The sequence below is a fragment of the Talpa occidentalis genome, unplaced genomic scaffold (genome assembly GCF_014898055.3).
Source record: "Talpa occidentalis isolate TD23 unplaced genomic scaffold, MPIMG_talOcc4v2.1 talOcc4.14, whole genome shotgun sequence".
In the NCBI taxonomy this organism is placed as follows: domain Eukaryota; kingdom Metazoa; phylum Chordata; class Mammalia; order Eulipotyphla; family Talpidae; genus Talpa; species Talpa occidentalis.
In genome coordinates, this window is record NW_023601433.1 from 3,319,426 (window position 1) to 3,337,485 (window position 18,060).

The 18,060-nt window shown below is 64.3% G+C and overlaps 1 protein-coding gene across 3 annotated transcripts in view; it reads left to right on the forward strand.

Annotated features, from left to right (window-relative positions):
• The first annotated feature begins 5,187 nt into the window (after positions 1–5,187).
• The window catches only part of NTRK3 (neurotrophic receptor tyrosine kinase 3), a 249,703-nt gene continuing 236,830 nt past the window's right edge, over positions 5,188–18,060 (forward strand). For all 3 annotated transcript variants that reach the window (XM_054694738.1, XM_037510027.2, XM_037510028.2), the window contains exon 1: positions 5,188–5,485. In XM_054694738.1, the coding sequence (XP_054550713.1) occupies positions 5,238–5,485 (248 nt within the window). In that variant the 5' untranslated portion in view covers positions 5,188–5,237. The remainder of the gene's footprint in view (positions 5,486–18,060) is intronic.

The window sequence follows — 18,060 nt, forward strand, 5'->3', positions numbered from 1 at the left end:
CTCCTTGGCTGCTGGAATCTTCAGGTCTAAGAGGAGCAGAGTATCCTGGGATGGAGGAAGCTGTGTCCCACAGCCCCGAGGTCTGGCTGGGTGCTTGAGCTTGCCAGGGGCCCTGCCTTGTCTGAGTACTGTGAGCTTCATGGGGACAGCCCCTCTGGCTGCTGGCGGGCACTGTGGGGCTCTCCAAGGTGGACGGAGAGTTGTCTCTGGCAGTCTCAAAGCAGCACAGTGACGTTGACATGGTGGCTTCCTGGTGTCGGCACTGTTCAGAGTGCCCACAGCATCGTCTCAGAGCCACCTGGTGAGAGAGATGGGGAAACCGAGGCACAGGGTGACAAGTGCCTGCACAGACTCGGACTCTTAGGTCATGAATTCAGCTCCATGGGCCTGTTACACCACGCCCTCCAAGGTCAGCACTCCTGCAAGTTTGGAGGTGAATTTTGAAGGGGCTTTGGCAAACCCGGATGCCTGGCAGCTGCCCTGAGTGGGGAGAGATGAGGAAGCTGTGCTTGGGAGGTGCGGGGAGGAAACGGAGGCTGTGCCCCTCGGAGAGGGGGTGGGAGCAGGCAGCCTCTGGACTGGCTGTGGGGAGGGGCCTAGACTTTCCCTGGGCACTGGGTGGCAGCACGGGTGCCAAGGGTGGGGCTTCATCATTTCAGGCTGAAGGCCATTCAAGAAATGAAGCCGTCTGATGACAGAGTGGGGCGCCCCTGGTGGGTTGAGCTTCCCATCCCTGAGGGTATTCAAGCAGGGCCAGACTGGACATCCAGGGATGCTGCTGAGGGGACTTCAGCCTCAAACAGGGGTGGTTGTGGGTCTTTGACCTTGGGAGTCCTTTCCAGCTCAGTCTATGAGTCTGTAGAAAAAGTGGGTTAATAGAAGAAAGTGGAGGCAGCATCACGTGATCAGTACCATGCGTGAGGACCCTGCAGCCCTGCCGTATGCCCCCAGGGCAGGACGCGGAAGCCGGGAATCTTCTTTAGCAGACAGACGGAAGTGAGGGGCCAGGCACTGTTCCCAGGGCAGGCAGCTCCCACCTTCTGGGGACTTGAGTCAGGGTCCTGGGGTGGATCTGCCCACTTGGTAGAGAGCTTGGTGCCTGCAGTCCCTCTCGCATCCTCCATGTGTGGCCACATTCCCTCCTTGGTGCCTTCTGAGGCCATCACAGCTCCTCCTGGCATCTTGAGCGCGCGCCCCAGGAAACAAACCTCTCTGTCTGACTCAAGCCCAGCTCGGCAGCTCTGGGGAGCTCTTCCAAATGGCAAGCTTTTCAGGGCCCAATTTCCCTCCATCCCCTCCTGCGGTCCCCCAGTGCCCAGCCGGTTTCCTGGCTCAGAGCATGGCTGCGGGGTTCCATTTTGGCTCAAACTAGAAAGCCCCACTTCACTGCTCCTGGATTTGGGCCCACAATGTCAGAGCAGGGTGTGGTGGGTGAACCCAAAGTGTCTGGGGTCTGGCCTGCACCCCAGTGATGTTGTACCTGGCTCTGCTGTGGCTTCCCTGGAAAAGGGTTTGGGAGGCGGCCATGTGAGCGGCAGTCAGCCGGGCCCTGCAGTGGGGTTGGGGGCTGGGAGGCCATGATGCCCAGGCTCCCTGGAGCCTCCGCCCCCTTGCTCCTGCCCTGGTGTCATGGAGTTCGGGTTTTGGGGAGTCCTCATGGACCACAGTGAAGGGGGGATCTCAGGCGCCCACACGGTGGAACTGGCACCCTTGGTGTCGGGGTGGCCCACTGGGCCCACAGGCACCCCCGCTCGTGCCTGTCCAGTGGGAGAACTCACCCAAACCTTGGGAACATCCCTGTTTTCTCCAGAGCCCTGGTGCGAGAGGCATTTGCTCAGCTGTAAGGGTTTCTAGAGCTTCAGCTTCTGTTCACAACCATCACTCCCGCCTCTCCCAGATCAGCGAGGAGGCACTGGTGTTTCCTCCTTTCTGGGAGCAGAGGAGATGGGGTGGAGGGTGATCCCCACTGGCTGCTGGGCTGGGTCAAGGTCCCTCCGGGTTCTGGTGGTGGTGCCAGAGGGGGACAGTGATGCGGGGACGAGCGTGTCTCCCAGAACATTCTTACCATGAACACAAGCCGCCATGCCGGACCCTGCTGGCCGAAAGGCAGGGTCTACACTGAGCCCACCCCTGCAGGGAGAGCGCTGGGCGCTGCAGTGGTTTCCCAGGGTCCCCCTAACCCAATCCTGAGGGTCCACAGCCCTGATCCCTCCTATCGACAGTCTCTCCAGGTCCCCATAGGAGGGGGTATTCCAGCTGGCAGGGCCTCCGGGGCCATCTGAGTACCCCCATATAGTAATGGGCCTCGAATCCCCTGGGGGCTGGGGAGGATGGACCTTCTGGCTCCGTGGGCTGGGGTGGGGGTACGCAGCTGGCTTTAAGAGCAGGTGAGGTGGAGGCTCCCGGCCAGGGGACAATGAGGTCCTTCTGAGCTGTTTTACAGACGGGAAGGCTGAGGCCCAGAGGCGCTGGGCGGCTGGCCCCAGGTCCGAAGCAGCACTGCAGTTTTCTTCACTCCTGTTCATCCTTGGCCTCAAAACCGGCCTTCCTTCCTGTAGGCTGCCGGGGCCTGCCCCGCGCGAAGCTCAGCGTAGGCCGGAAGTCCCGACTTCTTTCCCTTTTCCCGTTAGAATGAAAGACTCGTCCCCTCACGGCCCTTGGCCTCCTGGCCTGCATTTCACCACTGCCCTTGGGGTTTGTAAAGTATTTTTATTTGTCCTCACTTAGGATGCTGCCCCTTCTCTGCTGGAAATGCTAAAAACACTTTCTCTTTCTATAAAAAAAAAAGGCGTGGGGTGTGTTGGAGACAGAGCCACAGGCCCAGGGGCGGCTGAGTCCTCTCGCTAGGCCCAGCCTGTCGGACTCTCCCGGGAGTGACCAGAAGGGCTCCCCGGGTTTCTCTGCCGCCACCTGCCACCTCCCCAGACAGGCCCCGCTGGCGCTTGGCCTGTGCCCGCTTCCCGCTCCCGGCTTCTCCAGCGCCAGTGCCGGCATCGCGCTCCAAGTGGCAGGGAGATTCCCAGTGGACGGCGACAGCAGGGGCTGGCCTGGGGCCAGCAGAAACCGGTTTGGGAATCTAAGGCCAGTCCACTCTCTGTCCCCTCCTGTTGGTGGGAGGGCAAAATGCCAGTCTGGGGACAGGCCACGATGGCAACAGGGGGTCCGAGTGTCCCAGGCCAGGGGCAGCGGGCGGGGGCGGGCATATGCGGGAGAGCGGAGACGGCCTTTTACAGACATGCGCCTTTCTTCTTTTTTTCCCTCCCAAGTTTACTCAGGGAGACGGTGCCACTCGCAGGCGCCCGGCCTGTCTGTGGCCGCGCCGGGGCGGCCGTGGCACGGCAGCCCCTGCCCCCATCTCGCCTGCGAGCCGCGCGGCCTGCATCGGAATCCACAGGGGGCGGGGAGCCTCCATTCAGCTGCTGGCTGCAGTTGGAGCCGCGGATCTGCTTCCCCGCCTGCCCTCGGCCAAGCCCGGAGGCAGCCGGGCTTTCTTCTGCGTGTGAATGCCGTAGTGTGTCCCGGCTCCCGGCCCTAACCCTTTCTTCTCCTCCCGGCCGCGAGCGCGCGGCGTTCTCCGCACACCGCTCGCACTTGGCATCTTGACGTTTTATTAAAAAAAAAAAAAATTCATACTGAGGCAAAAAGCGGGGACCCCCTCCTCTCCCGACGGGATCTGAGCTCGCGTCGAGGGCTGCACCTGCTCTGCGCCCCTACCAGGAAGGGGTGCTTGCGTGGGACGGAAGGAGGGAGGTGCTGCGCCCCCGGATCGGGAGAGAGCAGCCCGCCCGCCCCCTCCGCCGGCACCCAGCGCCTCGCACCCGCGAGCCGAGCCCGGGAAGCCGGCCCTGTGGGCGCTGGCCTGGCGCTTACCCCGGACGCCCCTTGCATCTCAATTTCCTCGCGCCGCTCGCGCGCCCGGCTCTCCTGCGCCGCGCCCGGGGCGCCGGGTCCTTCCTCCCCCGCCGGCCCCCGGCCCCGCTCGGACCCCGGCCCGCCAGGCGCGGGGCGCGGGGACCGCATCCCGGCCGTGCCCCGCGGGCCCCTCGCGGCCGAGCCCGGCGCGCGGACTCTCGCGCACGCCGAGCAGAGCCCTCCCGACCGGGGGCCCGCGGCCGCGGCCGCGATCCGGCTGGGGCGCCTCCGCGGGGTGCTCCCGTGCGCTCCCGCGCGCCGGCCCCGCGCGAGCCGGAGCCCCGCCGGGCTCCGAGCGCTCCCGGTCACCTCGGCCCGTTGGTCTCCCTCCTCCCGCGGTCCGGGTGGCAGCAGAACCGGGCAGCGCGAGGGCCAAAAAGTGGAGGGGCGCGCGCCGGCCGGCGCCCCCCGCCCAGCCCGACCCTCGCCATCCCGACCCAACTTTTCCCCTCGGCGGCGGCGCCCCGGGCTGCGGCGGGCGCGGGGCCGCGGGGCGGGGAGCGCGCGGCGGGGCTGCGGGTGGCGGCGCGGGCGGCGAGAGCGCAGCGGCGAGTGGGTGGGTGAGCGGGGCGGGCGGCGGGAGGGGTGTGGGGAGGGCGGGCGGGGGAGATTCCGCTCTCCTGCCGCTCCCAGCCCGGGCGGGGGCGGGGGGCGGGCGCGGGGGCGGGGGCGCAGGGCGGGGGCGCGGGGGAGGGAGCGGGAGCCGCTCCGGTGCCCCGTGCGTTCCGCGCGCCGGGCGCCTGTGCATTTCCGCGGGCGCGCGGCGAGCCGAGCCGTTCGCGCCGCTGCTGCAGCTCCGGCCGCGTCTCCTCCTCCTCCTCCCCCCGGCCGGGCGTGTGTGTCTGCGTGAGTGTGTGCGCGTGTGAGTGCGCGTGTGCGTGTGCGCGCGCGCGCGTGTGTGTGTGTGTGTTTTGCAGGTGTGTCCGTTTTAATTCTGCCCAGTAGGTGGGACTTGGTGACTTTCGCACCATCCCCGCCCCCCCCCCCCATTTTTGCTGCTTCTCCTGCCTCCCCGCGCCCGCGGCAGCCCTGCAAAGTCTCGGAGTCGGGGAGCGCCGCTCGCTCGCTCCCGAGCCCGCCGCGGCCCGCGGGAGCCGAGCCGCCACCATGCCCGGCCGCCCGCGCCGCTAGGCGCGCCCCGCGGCTCCCACCGGCGGCCGCGATGGTTCCCGACGCCGAAGGATCTCGCGTCTGATCGCCCGGCGCTTCAAAGGCAGAGGCCCCCTCCCCCTCCCGGCGTCTTTGTCTCCTTCCCCCCCGCTCGCCCCGCTCCCCCCTCCCCACCCGCCTCTCCTCCTCCTCTCTTGTAGGAGCCGCGGTCGGAGATGGATGTCTCGCTCTGCCCGGCCAAGTGTAGTTTCTGGCGGATTTTCTTGCTGGGCAGCGTCTGGCTGGACTATGCGGGCTCGGCGCTGGCGTGCCCCGCCAACTGCGTCTGCAGCAAGACCGAGATCAGCTGCCGGCGGCCGGACGATGGGAACCTCTTCCCGCTCCTGGAGGGGCAGGATTCGGGGACCAGCAACGGCAACGCCAGCGTCAACATCACGGACATCTCGAGGAACATCACTTCCATGTAAGTCGGGCGGCCGCCCCCGGCCGCTGCCTCCCGCCGCGCCCGCGCCGCGCTCCCGCCGCCCGCGGCTCCCTCCGGCCCTCGGTGCCCGGCTCGCCGCCGCCCGCCCGCTGCCCGCCCGCTGCCCGCCCGCCGCCCGCCGCCCGCCGCCCGCCGCCCGCCGCCCGCGCGCGCCAGGCTCGCTCTGGCTCGGGAGATGCTCGCGGGCTGCACCTTCCAGGTGACTCCGGCCTGGCGAGGGGTGATCCGGGCATGCCCGCGGGTGCCGCTCCCCGGGAGGACCCGGGCGGCCCAGGGCGCGCGGGGCCCTGCGCCCACCCCCGCCCCCACCGGCTGGGGCGCGTTCCCAGGGTGTGAATCGGGTTCTTTGACCCCCCGCTAAATAGCAACAGTTTGGCCACGCTCAAGTGGAATAAAGTAGACGAGCTTCGATTCCCTGGCAGCGCGGCCAGCGGCGGACGGTGACCAGGGTGGCCGCGGCCGAGCTGAGCCGGGAGGGAAGGTGACAGGGTCGGCTCCCACCCGGCCGAGATGTTTAACTATTTCCTTTTGGAAACAGCGAAACACGCTGACAAGTAAACAAGTTGGGAGCTGGCGCCTCCCGGGGAGACTTTGGACACCTCCAGGCCGCCATGGAAGCCGGCCTCTCCCGGCTGCCTCCACCCCACCCTCTCCAACCCCATTTTGGGCATTTCTGAGACACCCCCTTTTCCCACCCCATCTGCATCTGGGTGCCCACAGATTCCTTCCCCTTTCGGGCTTTGAGAACTGCTCGGGCAATTCCCAGCCAGGGTGGCGAGAGCAGGCGAGGGGGCTGGAGTGTTGGGGGACCTGTTCTGTGATCCTGCGGACCCGTCTGTTTGGAAAATTGAACTCTGTGACTGGCGTTGGCTTGGCTCTGCCCGGTCGGAGCCCGACGAGGGCCTCCGCTTTTCTTCCTATTTCCCTGTGGTGGGGAGGAGGGGAGGGCAGGGACTTGGGGTCGGGAGGAGAAAGGAGAGCTCCGGGGCCAGGGCCGCTGTCCATCTCTTCTTCCACCGACCCGGGCCCGTGGGCACCGCTCCCCAGTCCTGCCCTCCGGGGAAGGGTGTGGATGGCACTGGATTGTTCAGGGGCGCTCTCCCTGCCTCTCTCCGTGGGGACCCCTGAAACGTGTAGGACGCCGAGAAGGGCTTGTGTGGACATCCTGCCTGGGGCTAAGGAAGGCATTTGGGGTGGCTCTTGGTCCTTTGGGTGGGCGTCCTCAGCAGGGGCCGAGGCTGCCATTGGTGTATCTCTCTGGGCCGTGGGGCTGCTGCACGGCCGGGAGGAATTGCGGTCCTGCTTTCTCGAAAGCCCGCCAGCCCTCTTGGCTGATGGAGGTTCTGCTCCGGGTGCTTGCAGCTAACAATTGGAGGGGAATGTGTCGCCCAGGAGATGTCCCTGATTCCTGGCCCAGGGCATGAGATTGACCCTTATATTGGCACCGACGTTTGCCCCCTTATCACCTTCAACCCGACGGGGCTGACTGGAGAGATGACGAGATAAATGGGGGGCTGGCGGTGGTGCAGGAACAGGATGGGCCCGACTCTGCCTCTCCCCCCCTGCAGGCCGTGCTTGCCAGCATCCCCTTGGATGCCGGGAGGAAGGTCCCAAGTGGGGTTGTCAGGGAAACTCTGCCCTGGCCGAGCACTGCCGGGCTGGTGTGGGGGGCAGCACCTGGGCCCGGGCTCCCAGGAGGTGGGGCGGGCAGGGAAGGTGCCCAGTCGGAGCCGGGTCCGGGTTGTCTCCACTCCCTCCGAGGATGTGTGCGGCCGTAGCTGCTGGTGGCAGGCAGGGCCGGTCACAGCCACACCGGCTCTGAGCAGCCACAGGGAGGTGTTGCTCTCTGGAAAGGCTGCTCGGGACGGCAGTTTGATAGGGAAGAGCTGAGTGGGTCTTCCCAGGCAGAGGGTTGAAGATGGGGCTGCTGGAAAAGTCAGCGATGGGGGGCGCGTGGGGCAGCCTCTGCCCCTGCCACTGGAGACCCCAGAAGGGCACCTGGGGCACAGGGAGCTGGGCGTGGGCCGGAGCCCCTTAGTGCATGCCCATCCTTTCCTTAAATGCACCCCCACATCTGAGAGCCAGGGCTTTGGATGTCTATAGGACCTGAGCGGGGTGGCAGGAGGGGAGGTCAGAGGTCATGGCTGGCTGACCCTTCCTCACCCCATCTTCTCCCTAGTGCCCTGTTATGTCTAAGACGGGTATTGACTGGCTCAGCGAAGGGCTGCCTTCCAGCCCGGGGGCAGAGGACCATGGAGGGGGGGTATTGTGTTCCCCCAGGAGGGAGAGGGCAGCACCCCTGGGTTCCTAGGGGATGGAGGCTCAGGGTAGCCCAGTGACTTTCCCGGGGCACACAGCCCAGGTCGGCCAGGCTGAGACCTTTCTCTCCAACGGCAGGCTCCCCGTTTGCTCTGGGGGCTGCCCCTGGGGCAGGCTGGAGGGAGCAATTTGAGGGCCGAGAGGAGCCCTCCATCTGGGGGAGTAGCGTGGCCTGGGAAGGGGGTTCAGCCAGAGCCTGGGCTTTGCAGGAGCAGTGAGTGTTCTTCTGACGTCTCGTGCTACCAGAGTTATGGGGGCCTTCATTCCTCCGTGCATCTGAAGCGCTTGGTGCTGGTGTCAGCTGAGGGGGGCAGCTTGGATGGACTCTGGGAGGTGGCAGTGGGGCGGCAGACGCTGGATCCATCCGGCTGAGCTAAGGGAAGCTGGGGTGGTTCCCTCTGGGTTGCACTCCTGTTCTTGGGGCTGTGGAGTCTCAAGGTCTCTCCTCAGGTGCTGAACGAATTTATCTGAGTTTTCGGAGGGACACGCGGTTCCCTGGGGTTCTTTGAGTGGTGTGTGGAGAGGCTCCCGTGGACTCAAGGAGGCGCCTCTGACCGGGGGGGGGGGAGGGGGGCTCCCTATCAGTGTCATGAGGAAATCAGGTGCAAGGCATCAGGGCTGACATGTGGGTCTCACCTCCACCCCCCAGAGTCAAAGCGCCTCCAAAGGGCCCCCCCTTCTGGCCTCTTTCTGTTCAGGAGGCCAGTCCCTTTGCACCGACTTGCAGTGACCTTACCTAGAAGGGCCCGGCCGCGCCCAGCAGCCGCTGACGTCACAAAGGCGGCGGTGGGTGGGCAGGGCGCATCCTCGGCCTGCCTGGCCTTCAGAAGGGGGCCGGTGGCCTCGCTGGGCCGGGTGCTCCCGGGCTTGGCCACCCGAGCTTGGGACGCCCCAGCTGGGTCCCCAGTGTGTGTGTCTCTCTGGTCCCTGATTCCCCTGCCCTTCCTGCAGGCTGCCCCCTGGCAGGGATGGGGGGCTCTGGGGCTTTGCCTGCTGCTCCTGCTCCTTCCTGAGCATGCAGAGGTGAGGAGCTGCCCCTGGCAGTTCCCAGTGGGAGTTGGGATGCAGGCCAGGGCACCAGCCAGGCCCCAGCGCCTCGTGGGGCTTGACCAGGCGCCCCAGCAGGGGGGCCGAGGCTGGCGGAGGGAGGAAGGAGTGTCGGGACCTTTGCAGTCAGATTTGGAAGGGGGCGGTCAGCTGTTGGGGAAGAGGTCCTTCCGGGGTGGGAGGCGAGTGCTACCGAGGCCCTGGGTGGGCGCTGGTGGGTGGGCTTCCCGGAGGGCCCTTCCTGGGCCGGGGACCTCAGCCCGCACCCTAGGAGCAGCCCAGGGCCCAACTCTGCACTTCGGGGGCTGAGCACGGACCCTGGGGCCGTCCGACCTTAGCTCGATTATGCTTGCCTGCTGGCGCCTGGAGGCCGAGCCTGGAGCCCGAGAGGCGGCCCGGCCACCACCCTCCTGCCTGGCGTGTGCTGGGTGGGGCAGGAGCCCCCCGTGTGTCCACCCCTGACCTCTCCGTGCCGTCTCTGGAGAGGTGGGCCCGCCGCAGCGCAGCTGCTCGTGGGTGGGAGAAAGGGTAGCCTGTGGCCTCCCTGGGGATGTCCCGAGCCAGGGCCGGGGTACCCCGGCAGCCTCCTGGGCTCCCCATCACAAGTGCTTCATCGAGCGGCTGGTGCTGGGGTGGAGACATTGTCCCCAGCCTCCCCTGGGACCACCAGAAAGCCAGTGCAGGGTGGGGTTCTGGGAATGGGACAAGGGAGAGGACACTGAGCCCCACCCTGCTCTGCCCTTGGGCTGCTGGGAGCGAGGGAGGACTTTAAGTTCCACGGTGAAAGGAGGCCCCGGGCGGCGGTGTCCCTTCTGGCTCGGGCACGTGTCGCCCCGGGGCTGAGGACTGAGCTTGGAGGTTTCAAGGCCCCTCTGGGGGCCTCTCCTGTGCGGTTGCTGCTGGCCTGGGATGCCCCAGGAGGCGACTCCTCCAGGAGTAGGCCAGGGGGAGCTCCCTCACCCCCACTTTCCCTTCCTATCTCTACAAAACTCTGGGCCACAGAAACTGCTACACAATTTAGAACCAACTGCCCAGGCCAGATGCCATCCTTAGCAAGGACTGGTGGGGACCGCGCATTCTCCTTAGAGTGAGGAGACCCCTAGCCTCCGGGCCCCCCACCTCCACCAGAGCTCTGGGCAGGAGAGGGCTCCCTCTTCCACCTCACTGGGTGAGAGAAGAAACTGCTAGAACTTCTGTTCCAAATTATTCTTGTCTAGAAAAGGGAATACTTAATGTATGAGTTGAGGATATATAAGCATAGAATTTAATAATATGAGTGTTTGGGGGTTACCGACTACATTTTTTATTGCTTCAGCCATACAGAACCAACAAAGCTCGGTGCCCACTCTTGTGGTAGGAAAGGTCGGGGTCTGAGCTTGAGGGCAAGGTGGGTGCCATTGGAGAGGCGTAGGTCTGTTCCGAGGAGGGGTAGTTGTTCGGGAGGGGGCATGTGACAGGGATCAGGCTCAGGAAAGGGGTCTCAGCTCTGGACCAGGATTCCCTAGCCTCCCTCATCTTCCTGGACCAGGCCAATTCTCAAAAGAAGGTCTCCTGGACCATTGGGATTCGACCTTGACAAGCCCCCTCATCTCCTTCTGTCCATGCTTCTGGTTTACACTTGCCCAATTAATTTTTGACTCAGCTGCTTGAAGAACATAACCAGGATTATTAGTCCCATTTCACTGATTAACCAACCACACAAAATAAACAGAACCTGAGTCCCTGATGGTTGAGTTGTCTGACTCACAAAATGAAAGATCTAGAATGTTCTTGTGGGTCTCCTGCGCCTTCGCCCACTCCCTCCTGTCTCCTGCCCTGACCCTTTGGCTGCACACCCTCTGGCTCTGGGAGAAGGCAGATGCCAACTCTGTTCATTCAGAATGTTCTTTTTTCTATTAGAGGCAGCGTTATGGTGCATCTCTGAGGGGCTTGTGGCGGGCAGCTGGGTGTGCTGACCACTGGGTCTAAGTGTGGCTCAAGTAGAGGCTGGGCTTGGTTGTGGCCAAGGAAGCATCAGCTCCAGCCATCTGTCACCCTGGAGTCTCGCTGCCTTCATTCTGGGGAACAAGGGTGGTCCTGGGGACCCAGTGGGTCAGCAGCCCCTCCTGATGGGTGGGGTCATCAAGACAGGACTCTGCTGAAGCCATAATGGAAGCCGGGTGCGAGGGGAGTCCTTTGAGGATCCTCAAATTTCTGCCTCCTCTGAGTGCAAGACTCACCTGAATTCAGAGCTGGAAGGGGAGCTTAGGTTACCCATGGGGGTCTGCTGAGAGGCCAGTCAGGGGCAGGGGCTTCCCTGGGCTCCCCGTGGCTGGAAGGCCTGGCTTCTTGGGGGCAGGTGCCAGGCTGCCTGGACTCCGCCCCGGCCCCCCTTCTGGGCACTTTGTCAAAGCCAGAGCCTCGCCCACGACTGTGTCTCCTTCTGGGACGATGTTTCCAAATTCAGGGTCCCCAGAGGCAGCAACTGTGTGAGGCTGGAAGCCCCGGGGCTCCTGGCAGCCTGCAGCCCACGCCAATTAGCATCAGCTGGAGAAGGGCGGCTGCTGAGCTCTATTTACGGCAGGGCTGGGGAATCCGCGGGCTCCGCGGGCCGGGAGCCGTCCCTTCTCACGACTGGCCCCAGGCGCCCATCTGACTTTCCCACTACGGTGTCCCAGGTCTAGCTGGTGGGAGACTCAGGTCCCTCCCCAGATAGTAACACCCAGCCAGGAGCGGAAGCGGGCCTGTGGCTTTGCTCGGCTCCCGGTGGAGCTGAGCCTGGGCCTGGCCTCTCCCAAGTTTGCCCACCTCTGGGCCTCAACTTCTTACCTTAAGCTGAGGACAACAAAAACCACCTTTCTGCAGCCCTCTGCGGTCAGGGCCCTGAGTCATGTCCGGCGGTGTGGAAGCTGTCAATACAGGATAAGTCATAACTGCTAACTTTTACTGAGCACTTACTATATCCAGACACTGGTGCAAGCACTTTCTAGGTCATTCCTCGTTGTGACCTCATACCAACCGTCTGGGATAAATACTATTATTGGTCCCACTTTACACATGGGGAAACTGAGTCTGGAGGCAGACTCTGACCTGCTTACCTTCATGCATCCGGCAGGTGACACAGCAGCATGTCTCTCACATAGTGTGAACATCACACTATGTTGCCTGTGCCGTCTGGCGTGCTGACGTGCACTGGTGTGTACACACATGGACGTGTGACCTCATGAGAAATCAGTAATAAAAAAAGGGTAAATGTGAAGGCCCAGGGAGCCTTTCACCCCATTCCTGGCGAGAGCGGGTAGGGCGAGGGGAAGGCAGTGAGCCAGCGATGGTACGGAGCTGGCGGGCAGTGCTGGCCAGGCGGAGTGGACAGGTCCCTTCTCTGGTGAGGCCTTGGGCTCCTCCTGACCTGTTCCCGACAGCAGCCTCCCCGTGGGGCCGAGTGTCAGCCTGGCCTCTTCCCAGGCCTCCTTGACTGCCCCACATTGTCCTGGCCTCGGAGATCAGGTCAGCCCTCCCAGGAGGGCAGGTGCCAGCTGGGCTGGCAGGGGTTCAGGAATCTGGCGGCTGGGGCCAGGCCAGCTCCTCTCGGGGCTGAGGCCTGGTCAGCAGGACTGTGTCCCTGGCTGCCCAGGGCCAGAGAGAGCCTGGCTGGGGCAGCATGGGGCTGGGGGGCTTCTCCTAGGTTGAACTTTGGGGGTCCTGAGGCTGCTCTGTCTGAGTGGTGGAGGCTGACACCCACTTCTCCAACCCTCCCCCTGCACTGTCCCAAACCAGCAGCCTCATTCCTACCACCCTTCCTCTTGCCCCATCTCCCCCCACCTCCCCGATTCTGGACGCTCTGTCTTTTCAGAGAGTTGACCCTGAGGTTGGGGGTGTCTTTGGGCCCCCTTGGAGCCGGAGTCAGGCTCAGATTGGGGGGGCAAGCCTTTGTGGCAGCCCCCGTTTTGCTGGTGCTTGGTGGACTATGGGACCTCTCTGGCCTCTGCATCCCCTCTGGGAGTTGGGGTTCTGGGGGACGGAGCCAGTGCGGCTCCCCAGGTCAGTGTCAGGCCAGTGTGATGTCATCCTAGGTGGGCTGGAAACAGTCAGCCCCTGGGTTATTTCACTTGTAGACTGGGGTGTTGTGTGGGGGAGACTTTGGCTAAACCAGCCCATCTGGAAAGGGGTTCGCAAATGGTGGGGCCAATCCCAGTTTGAGGAGCTCACCCGGCTGAGGCGGAAGGCCGAGGCCTGGAGCGGGTCACCTGTGAGTGGAGCCTCAGGGCCCCTGCAGGCGCCAGGCTCTCCCCCGGTGCGGGTCTGGGGTCTCCGCCTGCTCCCTGGGGCGCAGGAGGCTGCTCCTCCAGAGGCTGGGAAAGGAGCCTTCGCTTCCTGCAAAGAGGGAGGGAATGACGGGGGAGCCGCCTGAGATTCGCAGTCCTAATCTGGGCTGCCTCCCACGGGAACCGGGGCTGCGTGCGCGCATCTGGGGGCGTCTGTGCGCACGCACACGTGCTCGCTTCTGTGCTGGGTGCACAGCCTCCCGGGCTCCGTAAACAAGCCCCGAGCCTTGGCTTCCTGCCGGCCGCTCGGCTGCGCGAGGCCCCGGCGGCCGCCAGAGGGCGACGCTGCGCGCGAGACGGGCTGCGGCCGGCCGGGCGCGGGAGCTGGGCATGTGGCACATGCCCGGTGACATGTGCAGCCCAGTGGCTGCAGGAGGCTTTCCTGGGCCTGCGGTCCTGCTCCCGGGGCGGGGCTGCCTCAGCGGAGCGAACCCGGCCTCCATCAGGTCCTGCAGGCCAGGGCGGTGAGCCTCCTGCACCCGAGCTCGCAGGAGGCTGCTGGAGAGGCCCTGGCGGCGAGGTCTCCCCCAGCCCGCTGGTCTCAGCAGCAGCAGCTGCAGGAGGGCTCAGGGGATAGGGAGGAGAGGGAGGGGCCCCGCGTCAGTCTGGGTGGGGTTTCAGGGAAGTGTGGGGTCAGGCTGTTTGTTAGGCTGCCTCGCTCCCTGCCCCACCCCATGCCTGGCGTGGGAACCGAGGGGCTGTGTGGTCAGCACCCGGCCCAGACAGGCCCCAGACCCCAGAGCTGATGTCCCAGCCACCACGCCTGGTCTCAGTTCCCAGAGATCCCGCGCAGGTGACGGGTCGGGGGTGCCTGGCCCCACCCACACCAGCAGCCCCCTCCTGCCAGGCCCCTCTGTCCCGGGCACTCATTGACTGGGCCAAGACTCTGTCCTGGGGTCACCCCATGGGTGCCAGAGCCAGGGTGGCAGTGGGACCGTCTCTCTGGGCATTAGCCTATGCCCTGAAGAGCAGAGGTGAGGCTGGCACTCCCGGCTGGCTGGAGCCCGTCCACATGCACCCCGTGCTAATGGGTGGTGCCTACTCTTGGGGTCAAGGTCTTAGCGCCTCCTGGCAGTGTGACCCTGTGCGGAGCCTCAGTTTCCTCATCTGAGGGCTGGAGATAAAGTGAATGCAGGCTGTTGGGGCTTCAGGGAGAACACACGTGTGTGAAACAGATGCCTTCCCTCTGGTCCTCCCCCGCGTCCCCTCACCATGGCGGTGCTCTCTGCCCCTCATCCTGCTTCCACGCGCTCCCCCACCACCAGCTCAGCCTTTCCGGCCAGGGCCTGTATGAGTAGCAACTGGGCCCAGTTTTGCGTGGCCTTTGCTTCTCAGCTTCAGCCTCAGTTACGTCCTGGCTCAGCCCTGTGTGAGCTCAGGCGCGTTGCTTCTCTGAGCCTCAGTTCTTTATCTGAAGGCGGAGATCTGGACATCTCTCCAGAGTGGCTGTGAGGTGAGGCTGGTGCCGCACAGGTGGGTGCACAGCGCACCGAGGGGGCATCTCACAGGCGCTGGGCTCTGGTGTCTGGGCCCTTGAAGAGCAGGGCTAGGGGAAGTTTTGTGAGCGGAGCTAGCAACCGGGCCAGAGCTCAGGGAGGCGGCACAAGGGCCAAGATGGTGTTTGTTTGGACATGGTGACAAAGTGGCCGAGGCACCTGTCTGCCAAAGAACGGGGGACTGTGTGGTTCCCACGGGTGGACTCAGTTGAGAACCCCAGGAGCCAGAGTGTCCCAGGCAGATGTTGCCCCCTGGGGGCCCCCCAGAGGTGAGGTGCCAGGCATCTCCATGCAGGGTAACCCAGCAGCACCTAGCCCTTGTAGGTGCTGTCCCCCCGTCTTTTCTCCCAGGGAGCCCACTGTGGCTCCTTATCTCTCGCTGAACCCCTTCTGGCAACTGTATTGACTAAGCCCATCAGCGACTGGTGGGGATCCAGGAGCATCGCTGGGGCTAAGAATCTAGGAATCCAGGGGGAAAGGGGTGAGCTCTGGGCCCCCCTCTAGCCCACCCTCCAGTCTCTCTCAAGCACATTCATCCCAGTTCCTTGCTCAGCCACAAGAGGGCACTAGACCACGAGCTCAGCAGGAAGGAGGCGCCTTTCACCTGCCCCACTGGGGTTGCATCTTTGCTCAGAGTCCAGGCTCCCTGTGGTCCCCTGGCAGACGCCAGCCTGAGACCACAGCAAACCCGCTGGACTTAACCCGCCTGGAGTTTCATATTTCATGGGAGACCCGACTGGGTCATGGAAAGGTCATGGACTTTGGCAGCATGTGGGGGGTCCAGCCTTGCCCCCTTCCTGGCTTGGGGTGTCACGTGATGAGGAAATCCCTTGGCTTTTCTGGGTCTCATTTCCTTCAGCTGCCAGGCCAGGTGTTAGTGGGAAGGGCTGCTGTGAGGACTCAGTTATCTCATGAACGGAAAGTGTCTGGAACGTGTGGCTACTCAGTGGCTGAACACCTGCCCCTTCCACATGAAGGACGGAGACAGGACACACCCCAGGAGATGTTTGGGGGACCCCATATGACTTGGGAGGGGGTCACTCGCCAATGAAGGCTCTATGGTTCCCATTCATGGGGGCAGCAGTGACCCCCAGTGGCTGGAATGCAGAACATCGGTGCCTTCCGTGCTGAGGGCCGGGGCTGGGGAGTCGGTGGCCAGAGCTGGGGCAGGGGAACTTAGCGCCCTGTGTGTGTCTTAGGTGCTGATGACAGGACATGATTCTCTGAGGCGCTGGCGCGATGGTGACCACTGGGCCAGAGGTGTGAGGGCAACCCCAGAGCACACCCGTGCCACGTACAGACGCGCCGTGGCCAGCCTGCCTGGCGCCTGACCGCCGCTGCTCTCAGTGGTTCCTGGGGTGCCGCGCTCCATGGGGTGCTTTCATTCAGCCATGAGGCTCCAGCCTCTGAGACACACTTTGTTTATCTGAAAAAGGCAGGGGGTTGGGGGCTCTTCCGCTTGGATTTAAGCGTCAGACACGGGTGTGCGATGTGTGTGTGAGGGCGTGCGGGCTCACGTGGCAGGAGGGGGTGGTGAGCGCGGTCGAGCGTCAGGCTTGACTGGCGCAGAAGCTCCAGCTACAGGGAGGTGTCTCCCCATCGGCGCGGGGGCCTCGAGGCTGGCATGGGGGGTCTCTGGCTCCTCAGCCCGTGTGGCTCCTTCTACCCACCTGAGCTGCAGGCGGGGGTCTTGGCAGACGTGCGGGCTCAGGGAGATAGTGAATATCAGCTTTGCTCCAGATTGTGTTTCTGACGCCTTGCCACCTCCTAAGTGGCAGTCATTTTAACAAATGTGGCGATAAGACAGCAAGTGGGAACTGACATGAGAAATGGGAGGGGGCGGGGCCTGGGGGAGGGGTGTCCTTTGATTCCCTCCTCAGAAACTGTGTTTTTGAAGCTCTGGGAGGAAGCGGAGGGAGCAGCTGGGCCCCCTAAGCCTGGCAGTGAGGGGCGGCCCGGGGTGGGGGGGGCGGGAGTGCCCACTTCTGGGGCTCGTGGCCTTGGTTGGTGGCAGCTTCCCTCGTTCACGGGAGGGCTGCATGTCCCATGGGGGCCCCTGCTCCTGTCCACGGGGCCACCTGGAATTGTGCTCTTGAAGGACTGTCTTTCGCGTGTGGACACAGGCAGTGGCGCCTGGCGGTGGTGTCTCATGCCAGGGCCGAGGGGCTCCAGGTGTCTGCCCTGGAGCCAAGGCTCAGCCAGTGTCCGGGCTTCTGGGAAAGGATGGTCAGCAGCCGTGGCTGGACCCGGACTGGAGGGCTGGCCCTGAGCCCTCCATGCCGAGTCCCCCACTCAGTGCCCAGCTCCTGGGCGCGATGCTGTGCGGTCAGAGGCCTCGCTTGGAACTCAGCGCGGGGGCAGATCGTCAGCAGGGGCTCCGAGCCACAGGGGTGCCTCCGGAGGAACAGGCACAACATTTTAGAAAACGTGTCTCCCTAGAGTTTCAGGAGACACGTGTGCACAGGACGAGGTGGCTTCCCTGGGTGGAGGGGCTTGGAGGCCCCACACTCGCCCTCTTCGGGGCCACTAGCTTCGGTAGCCCAGTCTCATGCTCGTAGCCTTGGCTGTGAGCCGGGCCTTTGGCCTTGCCAGCATTCGCAAGGGCCTGTGCTATTTCAGGGGAGCCACTGAGTCACTTCCTGACAGTGCAAGGCAGAGGCCTGGGGGGAATAGTTTATTTGGAAGGTGACCCAGGCAGCAGGGAAGAGGCCAGCGCCGTCGCTGGCCAGCAAATGGCCCGTGTCCCTGTGTTCCTCTCACTCTGATTTGTCCTGATCCCTGGGGCCAGCCCTTTGGTGAGAGCTGGGGATGCCCCCGGGACCCTGACACGCGAGGTCTCCATGTTCTGTAGAATGTCCATGTGTCGGCCACGGATGGTCCGCCAGGGCCCTTCTGCCTCTCCTGCCACCTGACCCCGCTCTGGGAAGGTGTCTCGGGAGGAGTGAGGGGGCAGCCAGGTTCCCTCTGTCCCAGAACAGGTTTCTGGGAGAAGGTCCTTCCAGAGGTGATTTGGGGGCCACCTCCCCTCCCTGTGGGAGCGTGGGGTGGCTGGATGCCTGATTGGCCCTACGTGCTGGCTGCTGTCTGGACATTGCCATCTCCTGGCTCCCTGCGACCCTGCCTGCAGGCTGCTAGGCCTGTGCCATGCTGGCCAGGAAGCTGCCCGGCCTCCTCTCTCTCTGCTCAGCTCAGAGCGGGGCCCTGGGCCCCGGGGGCCGGCATGGCGGTGGGGGACTGGCCTGTGCTCCCTCACTGTTATCCAGCCTCATTTCCAGGGTCATCTCCTGTCTCCACAGGACTCACTGGCCACTCAACCCTGCCTCCCCAGTCCTGTGCCCCACCCGGGTGGCTGGCCTGTCTACCTGGCCTGCCTAGACCGTGCGGACCT